Source organism: Lethenteron reissneri, unplaced genomic scaffold (genome assembly GCF_015708825.2).
Source record: "Lethenteron reissneri isolate LAM-NWPU_2019-01 unplaced genomic scaffold, ASM1570882v1 scaffold_555, whole genome shotgun sequence".
Taxonomy (NCBI): Eukaryota; Metazoa; Chordata; class Hyperoartia; order Petromyzontiformes; family Petromyzontidae; genus Lethenteron; species Lethenteron reissneri.
In genome coordinates this window covers 1-14,069 of record NW_026892077.1, presented here as the reverse complement: position 1 = coordinate 14,069, position 14,069 = coordinate 1, and the positions used below count along the sequence as shown (strand labels likewise).

The 14,069-nt window shown below is 62.0% G+C and overlaps 1 protein-coding gene across 1 annotated transcript; it reads right to left on the bottom strand.

The window, feature by feature from the left end:
* Window positions 1–1,003: 1,003 nt before the first annotated feature.
* LOC133339911 (uncharacterized) lies at window positions 1,004–3,157 on the bottom strand. The gene is made up of 2 exons (XM_061548031.1): window positions 2,872–3,157; window positions 1,004–2,350 (listed from the first exon to the last, which is right to left on the bottom strand). The coding sequence occupies exons 1-2, from the start codon at window positions 2,888–2,890 to the stop codon at window positions 1,074–1,076; spliced, it is 1,296 nt and encodes a 431-aa protein (XP_061404015.1). The 5' UTR covers window positions 2,891–3,157; the 3' UTR covers window positions 1,004–1,073.
* Window positions 3,158–14,069: the final 10,912 nt, after the last annotated feature.

Genomic DNA, 14,069 nt, shown 5'->3' with positions numbered 1-14,069 from the left:
TCTCGTGTCGTGACGCAGACAGCGGCCAGCTGTGCCAACGTCGCAAGCGGCGTCTGGGGAAGGGACATCTCGCGTCTGTGAGGGTGCCCTCCCCCATCCGCCACCGCCCGCCGGGGACAAAGAAGCAGAGAGTTCGCCAGAAGTGGAAGTCGCTTTGGTTTATTTCGTCTCAGAAGCTCAAAGGCTCGCGCTCCCTCGTGCTCCTCGTTCACAATCATGTGAATCATCGACCACATCGCTCACCAACACCACAGTCACCGCCGCCACCACCATCAGCACCTCCACCACAATCACCACCATCGCAATCCCCACCATTCTCGCCATCATCGTGGTTGTCGACCGCGCACCAACCCATCCATATAACTTGTGTCACCATCGCAGTCAACATCACCACCACTGCCGCAGCAGTCGTGACATGGTGGTGGTGTGGTGGTGGTGGTGGTGGTGGGTGGGGTGGTTGTGGTGGTGGTGGGTCGTGGTGGTGGTGGTGGGTGGTGGTGTGGTGGTGATGGGTGTGGTGGTGGTGGTGGTGGGTGGTGCTTGACCTGACGGCCATCGTGGACTCCGTATAAATACTGCACACAATAAATATATCTTCCTCGCCGCGCACGCGAAACGTGACCCTTGACACCGACATTGACACCACAGTGAACACGTGGCCGTATTGCCTGTAAACACGGGAATTCAAGTAAAGTCTCACCCAGCCGTCCGGATCCGACGCGGCCTCAACCTTCACGCGCCCCACCTGCCCCTCCCGCGTCCCTCCATCACTCCCCCAGAGCTCTCACCAACGCTCCCCTCCATCTGCGAGCTCTCTTGTTCTCTTCATCTCTTCAGTTGCAGGTCGTCTCATTGCCCAGGATCAGAGCAACCCTAAGTCCCTCCATCGCAGGTCTCCGCGTTGCCAGGTCACCTCTTCCACAGTCCATGGAACACATGTTCCTCCCCCCCCCCCAGTTGTGCCGTGAGCCCCCCCCTCCCCAGTTGTGCCGTGAGCCCCCCCCCCCCAGTCTCTATTGCATCATAATAATAATAATAAAATAATCTACAAAACCACGTGGTGCACTGCGAACTCAGCCCTGGCAGGCACCCAACGTCCACCTTTCACAGTCACTCCGTGCGCGTGGTGGTGGAGTCGTGGGGTGTGGGGGGGGCCTTAGACATCCGCCATGGCTTTGGCACGGAGCCCCCCCCCCCCTCCGACAGAGTCCCAGCAGACAACCGGCAGAGTCACGTGTCCCGGCTTTACCCCCCACCACCCCAACACGCACCTCCTCCCAAATCGTTTGCAGGCGGTCATCGCCCCCGCCCCCTCTCTCCCTCTCCCCGTCACAGCTGGTAGGGGTACGTCTCGAGGTATCCCTGCAGCAGAGAGGGCAGCTGTAGCTGCTCGGGCTTGCGTCCCGCGAGCGCGCGGTGCACCGCCTTGCGCGCGAGGTGCTGCAGCTGCGGCACGCGCGTGTGGCGCAGAGGCCGCGTGAGCAAAAGCGGCGTGCGTCCCTTGCCCGCCACACCGGCAGCCGCTCTCGCCGCCGCCGCCGCCTCCTCCTCCTCCGCTGCTGCTGCTGCTGCTGCTCCCGCTGCTGCTGCTGCGCTCGCCGCTTCTCTGCTACGGACCCCCTCTCCGTGACCGCGAGGGGCCCCCCTCTCTGTGCGTGCCGGTGGGATGCACCCCCACCACGGCCACCAGCCCCGCTCTGCGCGGCGGCGTTGTCGGCGTTGTTGTTGTTGTCGCCGTTGTTGAAGTCGACGCCGGGGGGTCCCGCAGGACGCACGTAGTGCTCCAGGAGCCTGAGCACGCAGTCGAAGCCGGGCAACGCGTCCCTGCGCTGGCTGCACTCGAGGCGGAACCGCCCCGCGTGCAGCTGCACCCGCACGCTCGTGGCGCCGAGCCGCGTGCGCAGCGTGAGGCTGAAGAGGTGGCGCGGGTCGGTGCTGTCGCGCACCAGGAAAGTGCCCACGGGCTGCGAGGCGAGCAGACGCCGAGCCTCGGGCCCGGCCACGGAGCCCCAGTAGAAGCCGCTCTCGGCCAGGGCCGCCACCGTGCGCTGCACGGCGAGAAGTTCCTGCGCAGAAGTGAACGAGCGAAGCCGCGTGGCCACGGGTGCCGCGTCCACTACCGTCACCGCCACCGCCGACGAGGAGGAGGAGGAGCGAGGGGGTCGAGGCAGCGGAGGGGACACGGGGCCCGGGTGCGGGGCCCACGCGCGCGGCTCCCTCCAGAGGCGCGCGGCTCGTGAGTCGGTGCCGGGCTCGCCAGCGAAGGGGCGACTCTCGGTGGAAGCGGCGGCGCTCCCCGCGGCGACCACGCGCACTCCCATCGCGGACGCTGCGTCCAACTCGCGGCGACCTGGCAGGGGAGGGAGCGGGGTTAGAGGTCAGCGAAGCTGTCGGTGCTGAACCTCAACTGGGCAATGACCTTAGCGATGGTTCTAAGACTGCTCCCAAATGTGACGAACTTTGAGCGTGGTGATAGCCCCTAAGCCTGACCGCCCAAAGCAAGGAGTTGCACTTCGATGCTGCATGAATACACAACACGCGATGGTGTGTTTGTGCCCTAACCCTGATCACTGACACTACTTGACCCTGACCCTAACCTTAGCCCAGACCCTGCTCATGAAGCTAAACACTCATTGCTGATCCAAACATGACCCTGACCTTGACCAGGTGAACATACGTGACAGGCTCTGGGTTGAAGTCGTTTGGGAGTAAACAGCCAAAACGCCCCAGCAGCGTATCAAGTTGATCGCGCCGTTACATGTCACATGCCACATGTCACATGTCGCCTGCCACCTACGCGTGTTAACATGTCACCAGGCACGGAGGGGGGGGGGGGGGAGAGCCACGGGGCGCCGAGTGGGACTCGCTTACCCGGGCAGATGAACCCCATGGGCCGACGGAGTCCACTCCTCCTCTCGGCGTGCGCTCGAATCCCGATACGGGGCCGACGTAACGAGCGTGTCCCGGTAAACCGAAGCGTTGGTTCCCCGGGGGGTGAGGGTCGGGGTGAGTCCTGTAGTGTACGAGTCCCGGAGCGTTGGTTCCCGTGGGAGCCCTTGAGTGTACGGGTCCCCTGCGCGTGGGTCGCCGTGCGCGACTACCACCCGTCGTGGTTCAATCTGCCGCGACTGCGAACGCCTCTGGCTCGCGTCTTCTGTGCCTCATTTAAGAGAGCTGGGGGGAGGGAGGCAGGGGGAGGGAGGGGATTGGGGGCACTGGGTGGAGGGGCTGAGTTTCCTCAATACACGCGACGCGCACGTGGTTTCGCGGAAGAGATTCGCGCTGGGATTCTAGTAAGTACGCCTTACAGGAAGAGCAGCCCCGCCCCCACGCCGCCCCAACACCACCACCACCGCCGCCGTGTACACAGGGGCGAGCCCTCATCATAAGCCGGGCTCCCCCCCTCCCCTCCCTCTCGTTTACGTTTCTGTAAAGGCAGCGAGCGGGCAGGAGAGTACACGATGTTCCCTTTCGATTCACACAAAGAGCCCAGAGCCGAGTGATGCGAATAGCCCGGCTCCATAGCCCCCCCCCCCACACCCCCACCCCCCCACACACACACCCCCTTCATCCTTTACCTCACCCGTTTCTTGTGCCGGCCACTCACCGACTGACTCAACCTTCTCTCACTCCCCTCGCTTCTCACTCAAACCGCACTCGGCCACGGCGGGCACTCATTCGCTCGCTCGATCGCTCGAGTCGTTCGTTCGCCTTGTCGGACTGTGTTTGGGTCGCACGCGTTGTCGGCGAGCGCACCTATTAAGGCCGGACGCGGCACACGAAGGGGTCGAGGGCCAGCGCGGCCGCCTTTGTATCTCCAGATTCTCATTTGAGGCTGAGCCGACCACCATACACCGCACTCAACTCTGCACACACTGAGACTAATTGACTCACTGTACCACAAACCCACCCGCTCGCCTGCCCCTTCACTCGCCTGCTCACTCAAACACTCACTCACCCACCGGCTCATCTCATCAACTCACGCTCACTCACCGAGTCAGTAAGTAAGCGGGTTAGTGAATGAGCTGGTGAGTGGCTGAGTGAGTGACCAGATGAGTGAGTGGCTGAGTGAGTGATCGGGTAAATCAGTCGCTGCGTAAGTGATCAGGTGAGTGGCTGAGTGAGTGAGCAAGTGGGTGATTGGCTGAGTGAGTGGGCGAGCAGGTGAGTGATTGGCTGAGTGAGTGAGCAGGTGAGTATGTGGTTGAGTGAGTGATCAAGTGAGTGAGTGGCTGAGTAAGTGAACAGGTAATTGAGTGGCTGGGTGAGTGAGCAAGTGAGTGATTGACTGAGTGAGTGAGTGAGCAGGTGAGTGAGTGACTGAGTGATCAAATGAGTGAGTGGCTAAGTGATCAAGTAAGTGAGTGGCTGAGTAAGTGATCAAGTAAGTGAGTGGCTGAGTGAGTGAGTGAGCAGCTGAGTGAGTGGCTAAGTGATCAAATAAGTGAGTGGCTGAGTGAGTGAGCAGGCGAGTGACTGAGTCAGTGAGCGAGTCTCTTCTTGGAAGCCCCCAAGGACTTGAAGGTAAAGCACCGAGTTCCGGAGGGTCCCGAGTTCGCCGAGTTCCAACTCTGAACGCCACCGTCTCGCGATCGGGACCACACGGGCGGGGCATGGGGCGCACTGCCCGGTTCCGGTCTCAACCCGGTCACCAACGACTAAGCCAAAACACCGCATTGTATCATAATCCTCCTCCTCACCATCATCACCATAACGCGATGCAATGCAGATACGTGACGCGGCGTCTGGAGCTGACCGCAATCTCATCGCGATGTGCAGAGACGGCGGGCGTCATCTGCGGTGAGTCATGGGTCTCAATGTGACTCCATGGGTCTCTGTGTAGTCTGTGGGTCTACGTGTGAGTCTGTGGGTCTCTGTGTGAGTCTGTGGGTCTACGCGTGAGTTTATGGGCCTGTGTGAGTATGTGGGTCTACGTGTGAGTATGTGGGTCTCTGTGTGAGTATGTGGGTCTCTGTGTGAGTCTATGGGTCTACGTGTGAGTATGTGGGTCTCTGTGTGAGTATGTGGGTCTCTGTGTGAGTCTATGGGTCTACGTGTGAGTATGTGAGTCTCTGTGTGAGTCTGTGGGTCTACGTATGAGTCTATGGGCCTGTGTGAGAGTCTATAGGTCTCCCTTGTGAGTCTATAGTCCTGTGTGTAAGTATATGGGTCTCCCTTGTGAGTCTATGGGCCTGTGTGTGAGTCTATGGGTCTCCCTTGTGAGTCTATGAGCCTGTGTGTGAGTCTATGGGTCTCCCTTGTGAGTCTATGAGCCTGTGTGAGGGTATATGGATCTCTGTGCGAGTCTGTGGGCCTATGTGTGAATCTATGAATCTCTGTGTGAGTATATGGCTCTCTGTGTGAGTATATGGGTCTCTGTGTGAGTTTATGGATGGCTGTGTGAGTCTGTGGGTCTCTGTCTGAGTCTATGGATCTCCGCGTGAATATTTGGGTCTCTGTCTGAGTCTGTGTGTCTCTGTGTGAGTCTGTGGGAGAGGGGCAGGCAGTCACAGGCAGGGAAGAGCAGGAAGGTCTTGAGCCTGGACTTGCACGGGGACAAGAAAAATGTCGGCACCACTGGCGCCTGGGGGATGCGAGCTCCAGACAGTGGGGGCAGCAGAGAGAAATGAGCGACCTCCCACTGAGCGACATTCATTAGTCCTCGCAGACGGACTGCGAGCACTGATGTTCGGCTCTGCGTCGACCGTGTAAGTTGGTTTCCGATGGTTCGCCGCGGTGGTCTGTCCATGCTGTCGAGGAGGGTGCTGCGTGCGGGTGGGTGGATATCACTCGCCACTGATGTTAGCCGGGAGCGGAGGGGGGGGCACTGGAACACAGGAGGCCGCCGCCGGGTTCGTCGAGCAGTGCGCTGGGCACTGCACCACCCCCTTCTCCCATAACAACAACAACAACGACACTAATGGTTGACCCACGAGAGCCTCGCCGTGACTCGTCGTGAACAACGCTGCTGCTGCTTCTGCGTGGTGGTTGTGGTGGTGGTTGTGGTGGTTGTGGTGGTGGTGGTTGTGGTAGTGGTTGTGGTTGTGGCGGTGGTGGTTGTGGTGGTGGTGGTGGTGTTGTGGTGGTTGTGGTGTTGGTGGTGGTGGTGCTGCTGCGTGGTGGTGGTTGTGGTGGTAGTGGTGGTTGTGGTGGTGGTGGTGTGGTTGTGGTGGTGGTTGTGGTGGTGGTTGTGGTGGTGGTGGTTATGGTGGTGGTGGTGGTGCTGCTGCGTGGTGGTGGTTGTGGGTGGTGGTGGTTGTGGTGGTTGTGGTGGTGGTGGTTGTGGTGGTGGTGGTTGTGGTGGTGGTTGTGGTGGTGGTGGTGGTTGTGGGTGTGGTGGTGGTGGTGCTGCTGCGTGGTGGTGGTTGTGGTGGTGGTTGGTGGTGGTGATGGTTGTGGTGGTTGTGGTGGTGGTTGGGCCGTGACCCTGTGATGCCGCCGCCACGAAGCCGTTCGGCAGGCACCAAATCCCCGACCTCGCCACCACCAAGCAACGGAGCCGACCCCGCGTCCCCCTCACCTCACCTCACATGAACACACCCGCACTCATTTCCCCCCCCCCCATAGAGCTCCGAGGGGAGGTCGCCTGGCCGACCGGTTTTTATCCGAGAGACCCTTATCGGGATTTAATTCTCACGGTTTCCGGCGATCAGGGAATTGGATGACCTCCCCCGTGCTACGTGGCACCGCGGCGCTGCGGCCGGCCTTAATATGGTGTGGTCGCAGCGTGGGGCATCCGGCCACCGCGGTTGAGGCGCATTTCCCCCCACACACACTCCCACGGGTCGACGGGGCGAGCAGGGGAGGTACGGGACAGCATGAATAGCGGGGTCACAGGGGCTGTTGCGCATAGTCATGGAGGGTTGGGATAATTGCGCTTGAGCGCGCAGGCCCCATTGTTAGGAAGGGTAAGGGAGTAATTAGGATGTACGCCGCCAACGCTCACTGATTAGCATATCAACAGCGCCCGGGAACCGCCGTGCGCGGGCTTGGGGTGCACGAGCTCATTGTTCAGCGCAGCATCCCCTTTGAGGTAGGGAGGATAAATAGAGGAGCGCAGAGGGAAATCGCTCTTCTCTCCAGCGCCAGGCGACAGGACGCTCTCCAGTCCAGCGACCCGATCGTCCGTGAGACGCATCGAGGTGCGCTGCGAGCACGGGATCAACGAACCGCCGTGGGCATCCAGCAGGAACGCGTGATCCGTGGAGAGACAACGCAGCGTCTGCAGGTGAACGAGGGCGTGCGGCGAGCTATGCCTCTCACACGAGCTCGCGGAGGGACGGACCAGGGAGGGGAGCCGTCGGGCGATGAGCCCAGCGACGGCAGCAGCTGCTCGCAGAGCAGCGAGGGGTCGGCGCACGGCGGAGCCCCTGCCATAGGCACGGAGCAGGGAGGGACTCCGGGGACCAGCGGCCCCAACAACTTGGTGCCAGAAGTGGGACGAACCCTCACATCTTCACGGGAAGGTGGCGCGCTACTCCACGCAAAGGTAAGGCATGTGTTCACCGGCCAGGGGACCCCTACATGGAAAGCGTTTTCCCGTAATATCATAGGGGCTAAAGAGCTTAATGGCTGGTCGGACGCGCAGGCGTTGCGACATCTTACGTTAAACTTAGACGGGCGGGCAGCCGACTTTGTAGAGGCACTACCCGAAAGCGCGCAAACCCAACTAGAAGAACTAATGCGTAGATTAGACCTGCGTTTCGGCACGCGCAACGCGATACGGGCGAAGACCGCCTTAGAGGCGCGCCGACGCCAAACTGGCGAGGACTTCCGAGACTACGCTGAGGACGTGCGATCACTAACCCGGATCGCCCGTCCAGAGTTCTCGAAGGAGGTCATTGACGCGCTAGCTGCAGACAAGCTACTCAGGTACCTAGCTCGCACCGCGTGGTGGCAGCCCAAAAAGAGTAGCGCAGGCCTCCCTTTCGATACCCTAGTCGAGCAAGCGCTGGAGTGTGAGGAGCTCTCCAGCGAACGCGCGCAGCTCCGAGGGTCGGGACAGGAGTACACCGTGGCGAGCCTGATCCCTGACGAGGAGGAGGATGAGGATGAGCCCGCCAGCCCCATGGGGAGACGGGCAAGAGAGGCCCAGAAACCCCGCGAGACAACCCCGGGTTGGGTAGCTGGGTTACAGACCGGCATGGGAGATATTGCTGGCCGAGTAGACCGAATGGACGGTAAGGTAACCCAAGTAGGGGAGAGGGTAACCCACGTAGGTGAGAGGGTAACCCAGGTACGCGAGGAAGCGAATAAAAATATGAAGACCCTCCAGTCTGAGATGGGGGAACTACGCTCGACCGTAGGGGGGCTGGCCGGGAGAGTAGCCCAATTAGAGTCCGATGTGGGACAACTGCGTACTGGGGGAGGGGAGGGAGCGGACAGGGGACCCGCTACGGAGCCGCCCCCCCTCCCCGGGCATGTTATATGTGCGACCGCCGAGGGCATCTAGTGAGAGACTGTCCTGAAATCACCCGAGCTAGGCAGACGCGGGGGTTAAACTCCAACGCCCCCTAGAAAGCGGACCAACTAGGGGTGCAATCGACGCGGTCCCGATACAAAGACGATAATGAGAATAATGGCGAGCGAGTGATCTCCACACAGGTTCCAGCAACAACGCCCACAGAAACGGTGACTCCTGGCGACTGGCTACGGGAGCTGGTGGCGGGGATCACGGGGGCCACGTCGCTGGTGGAAGGGGAGGTAAACGGAGTGCGTACCCGAATCCTGCTGGACACGGGGGCGGTGGCCTCGCTCGTGAGCGCAGCGCACTGCAGCGATCGGGGTCGACGTGCGTCACCTGCAGGCACCGGACCGCGCGCTGCACACGGCGAGCGGAGCCGGAATGGGGCTGCTGGGGAGAGCCACCTAGAGGTCCGCATAGGCAGCCAGGGTGCACCAGGAGTTCTACGTGTCGAGTGCGTTGTGTCACGAGTGTATCGCAGGTACCGACCTCTAGAACGGCTGGGACTCAACGTGCAACCCCGCCAGCGATGCGCCACCATGGAGAGCAACGGCGAGCGGATACCGTTCCTGGGACGAGAACCGACGCGCCCCGCTGTCACACCTGTGGCCGCTATCCTGGCGACGGCAGTCACCATCGGAGCCTCTCACCGAGATGCTGGTGCCGGTGGCAACATCCCCCACCGACCCCGCGCTCCGACCATCAGGGGAGGGTAATGCTAACTCCTCACCCGGAGTTGGCAAAACGGTATGGGATAGTGGGATCCGCCACGTTGGTAAACGCAGATGGGGACCGATTGTTTATGCGGATGTTTAACCCCACAGTTCACCAGCGATACTGCTGACGGCGCACACCCGATAGCCACCGTACACCCCCTGCACGCACGCCACTTCTAACGACTTCGGGTTTCGCACTCCTTGGCTGAGTACACCGTCGTCCTGAGGGTGACCAGACCTGGCCTGCGGTCGGCCTGACTCCCCGAGCCGAAGTCGTTACCCGTGCTCTCGAACCGTTACATGTACCATGGGCGGATTTACCTAAGGGAGAGGCCGATCGGCTGCGCGAGTGACTTGCGGGAGTATGCCGACGTGTTCAGCGAACACGACTCGGACGTGGGTCGGACCGACCTTGTTAAGCACCAAATTGACACCGGTGCAGCCCGACCCATCAAACTCCCTGCATACCGAGTGGGCGCACCCGAACGCACCCAGATCAAAGAGGCGGTTGGGGACATGCTTCGCGATAACATAATTCAGCCCTCGGCGAGCCCCTGGTCAGCCCCGGTGGTACTAGTAACGAAAAAGGATGGGTCAACCCGGTTCTGCGTCGATTATCGTAAACTGAACGCAGTCACGCTCGGCGACGCCTTCCCCATACCCCGCATCGACGACACTTTTGACAGCCTCGCCGGAGCGCGATATTTTTCCACCCTCGATCTCGCGTCCGGGTACTGGCAGGTGGAGATGGCGGAGGAGGATCGGCCGAAAACCGCATTCACCACCCCGATGGGACTATTCGAGTTTCGAGTACTCCCGTTCGGACTCACCAATGCACCCGCGACGTTCCAGCGGCTGATGGAGTTGGTGATGCGGGGTTTGCAATGGGAACAGTGCCTGATTTACTTGGACGATGTGATCGTGTTCAGTAGATCTTTGTCTGAGCATTGGTCCAGGCTACGAGAGGTGTTCCAGCGACTGCGAGCGGCTCATCTCAAGCTCAAGCCACGTAAGTGTTACATCGCACAACGCGAGGTGGGGTACCTCGGGCATCGCGTCAGCGAGGCAGGCGTGCGTACCGATCCGGAGAAGGTACGCGCCGTAGTGGAGTGGCCACGGCCAAGGAATCTGACGGAGATCAGATCATTTTTGGGGCTCGCCACCTATTATCGTCGATTTGTAAAGGGATTCAGCGAGATTGCACGCCCCCTCACCCAACTCACTTCCCCTAAGCACCCCTATCAGTGGACGGGGGCCTGCCAGACGGCCTTCACCACTCTCAAAGACCACCTCACCCACGCCCCCACCCTCGCTTTCCCCGATTTTACCACCGATTTTATTTTGGACACCGACGCCTGCAGCAGCGGGCTGGGCGCGGTGTTGTCACAGGTACAGGATGGGACGGAACGAGTCATCGCGTACGCCAGCCGGACCTTGAGTGGGGCCGAGCTGAACTATTGCGTGACCCGCCAAGAGTTGTACGCCGTGATTTTCGCATGTAAGCAGTTCCGGCCGTATTTGTACGGCAGGAGATGTCGCGTACGCACTGACCATTATGCTCTTCAGTTCCTTCTTACATTCAAGGAGCCGCGGGGGCAGATGGCCCGTTGGTTGGCGCAGTTGCAGGAGTACAACCTGCAAATCGAGTATCGGGCTGGCCGGACGCATGCAAACGCGGACGCCTTGTCGAGGCGGCCCACGGTGTACGCCGAGACAAGGGCGGAGGAGGCCTGCCCCTGTTTCACGGGGGGACGCTGCCGGCAGGCAACGGACCCCCGAGAGGCCGCGGCCACTGACCCCCCCCCAGCGAGAGAGAGTGCAGTGTGCGCCACAGAGACCCTCACAGGTGGCACCGAGGATCCCGTCGACCGCCCGGCAAGCGCGGGACCCGCGGCTCGGGACCCGATCGGACGGATCCAGGAGGACGTCGGCTGCGCCTTCCCGGGCCTGAACGACGAGCAGCTGAGACAGACCCAGCAGCGAGATCCGGATCTGGCGGCCGTGGAGGCGGCACTGCGGGAGGAAAAGAGCGCCCTACCAGGACCCTGGAGCGGTTTGTATGCCCGGTTGTGTGTGCAGAACGGAGTGGTACGGGAGTTAACCGAGGCCGGCCAGCCGGGGTGCATCTGTGTTCCTGCCCAGGTGCGACCCCAGCTGCTACGGCTGGTGCATGACCACCCACTCGGGGGCCACGATGGGGAACGACGCACTCGAGAGACCCTGCGTCGCCAGTATCTCTGGCCCAAATTGGCACAAGACGTGGCGGCCTGGGTACAGGGCTGCCGCGCCTGTCAGCAGTGCGGGCCGAAACCGGCACGATACCAGGTACCCCTAAGGCCGTTCCGCGTCAGCCGCACGAATCAGCTGGTCGGGATCGATCTACAGGGGCCATTCCCACGATCCCATCGAGGCAACCGGTATATTCTAGTCGCAGTAGAGTATTTCACCCGCTACCCCGTGGCAGTGGCCATCCCTGATAAAACGGCCTTGGTGGTGGCCCGGGCATTCGTAGAACATTACGTACTCAAGCACGGGATCCCGGAACGAGTCCTCACCGACCAGGGTAGCGAGTTCGAGGCCGAGCTGTTCCAGGCACTGTGCCGAGAATTCGGAATCCAGAAGGACCGAACCACAGCGTATCACCCCCAAGCGAACGGTATGGTAGAGCGCATGAATCAGACCCTAGCGGGGAAACTCAAACGTATGGCGGCCGCAAATCAACGGGATTGGGACGAACACCTCCCCTACGCCCTTTTCGCCTACGCCACCACCGTACACACGTCGACGGGACAAACCCCGTTTTTAATGATGTTCGGCCGTGAGTCTCGTTTACCCGCAGATCTGCTATTCGGCGTCCCTTCCCCCCAGCCGGAGGAGGGAAGCCGCCCCGTGGAACACCTGTTGGAGACCCTGCGAGAAGCCCGAGGCCGAGCATACCCGCAAGGGGAAGCCGCGCATCGGCGGCAGGAACAGGGCACCCGACCCCGCATGGAACCCCCCTTATTCCTGACAGGCGCTAAGGTGTGGCTACACACCCCTCGCGTCGGGGCCGGGCAGGTGGGGAAACTGACGACCTACTGGCGGGGACCCTGGACCGTGGTGCGGCAGATATCCCCCTGGACGGTACTAATTTACGGCGGGGAGAGGGGTCGAGAGACGGTGGTCAATGTCCGCCGCTTAAAACCATGGAAAGCGGCCCCGGCGAGAGAGGACTCCGTCACCCGAAAGCCCCGAAATCCCGAGTACCCGCACCCCTCGTGTTGGGGGGCCTCGCACACTACATGGGCCCCGCCGGTCCCCGAGACGCCCCGATCCAGTCCGGAGACGGCGCGGACGACGGCCACTAAACCCTTCCGCTGCTGAGTTTGTGCCCCAGCCCACAGGTGCCGGGGGACGGGGAGAGCCGCTGGAGTGGAGGAGGAGACCGCCGCAGGAGCTACAGAGGACGGAACCACCCGCCCCGAGGCCAGCCACCAGGTCCGGACGGATCCCCCGGACCCCGCAACGTTTCCTCGTGGGCGCGGCCCAAGCGAGGTGCTCCAGTCAACCCGGGACGGGGACTGGCACCTCGGGGGGCTATGTGATGCCGCCGCCACGAAGCCGTTCGGCAGGCACCAAATCCCCGACCTCGCCACCACCAAGCAACGGAGCCGACCCCGCGTCCCCCTCACCTCACCTCACATGAACACACCCGCACTCATTTCCCCCCCCCCCCATAGAGCTCCGAGGGGAGGTCGCCTGGCCGACCGGTTTTTATCCGAGAGACCCTTATCGGGATTAATTCTCACGGTTTCCGGCGATCAGGGAATTGGATGACCTCCCCCGTGCTACGTGGCACCGCGGCGCTGCGGCCGGCCTTAATATGGTGTGGTCGCGGCGTGGGGCATTCGGCCACCGCGGTTGAGGCGCATTTCCCCCCACACACACTCCCACGGGTCGACGGGGCGAGCAGGGGAGACGGGACAGCATGAATAGCGGGGTCACAGGGGCTGTTGCGCATAGTCATGGAGGGTTGGGATAATTGCGCTTGAGCGCGCAGGCCCCATTGTTAGGAAGGGTAAGGGAGTAATTAGGATGTACGCCGCCAACGTCGCTCACTGATTAGCATATCAACAGCGCCCGGGAACCGCCGTGCGCGGGCTTGGGGTGCACGAGCCCATTGTTCAGCGCAGCATCCCCTTTGAGGTAGGGAGGATAAATAGAGGAGCGCAGAGGGGAAATCGCTCTCTCTCCAGCGCCAGGCGACAGGACGCTCTCCAGTCCAGCGACCCGATCGTCCGTGAGACGCATCGAGGTGCGCTGCGAGCACGGGATCAACGAACCGCCGTGGGCATCCAGCAGGAACGCGTGATCCGTGGAGACAACGCAGCGTCTGCAGGTGAACGAGGGCGTGCGGCGAGCTATGCCTCTCACACGAGCTCGCGGAGGGACGGACCAGGGAGGGGAGCCGTCGGGCGATGAGCCCAGCGACGGCAGCAGCTGCTCGCAGAGCAGCGAGGGGTCGGCGCACGGCGGAGCCCCTGCCATAGGCACGGAGCAGGGAGGGACTCCGGGGACCAGCGGCCCCAACAACCCTCCGGCGGGGTGAGGGGTGCTTGGGGTCTCGCCCCCCTTGATAAATAACAGTGCCCCCCACACCCCACACACACACCCGCCCACACACCCCCATCCCACACATACACCCGCCCACACACCCCCACACACACACACCCGCCCACCCCCCCCCACACACCCCCCCCCACACACTCCCCACTCCCGCCCACACCCCCCCCAACACCCCTAACACCCCCCCCCCCCCCCCACACACCCGCCCACTACACCCCCCACACACACACACCCACAGGAGGGGTGCATGGGAGGGGGGTGGTGAGGTGGGAGGCAAATTGTCC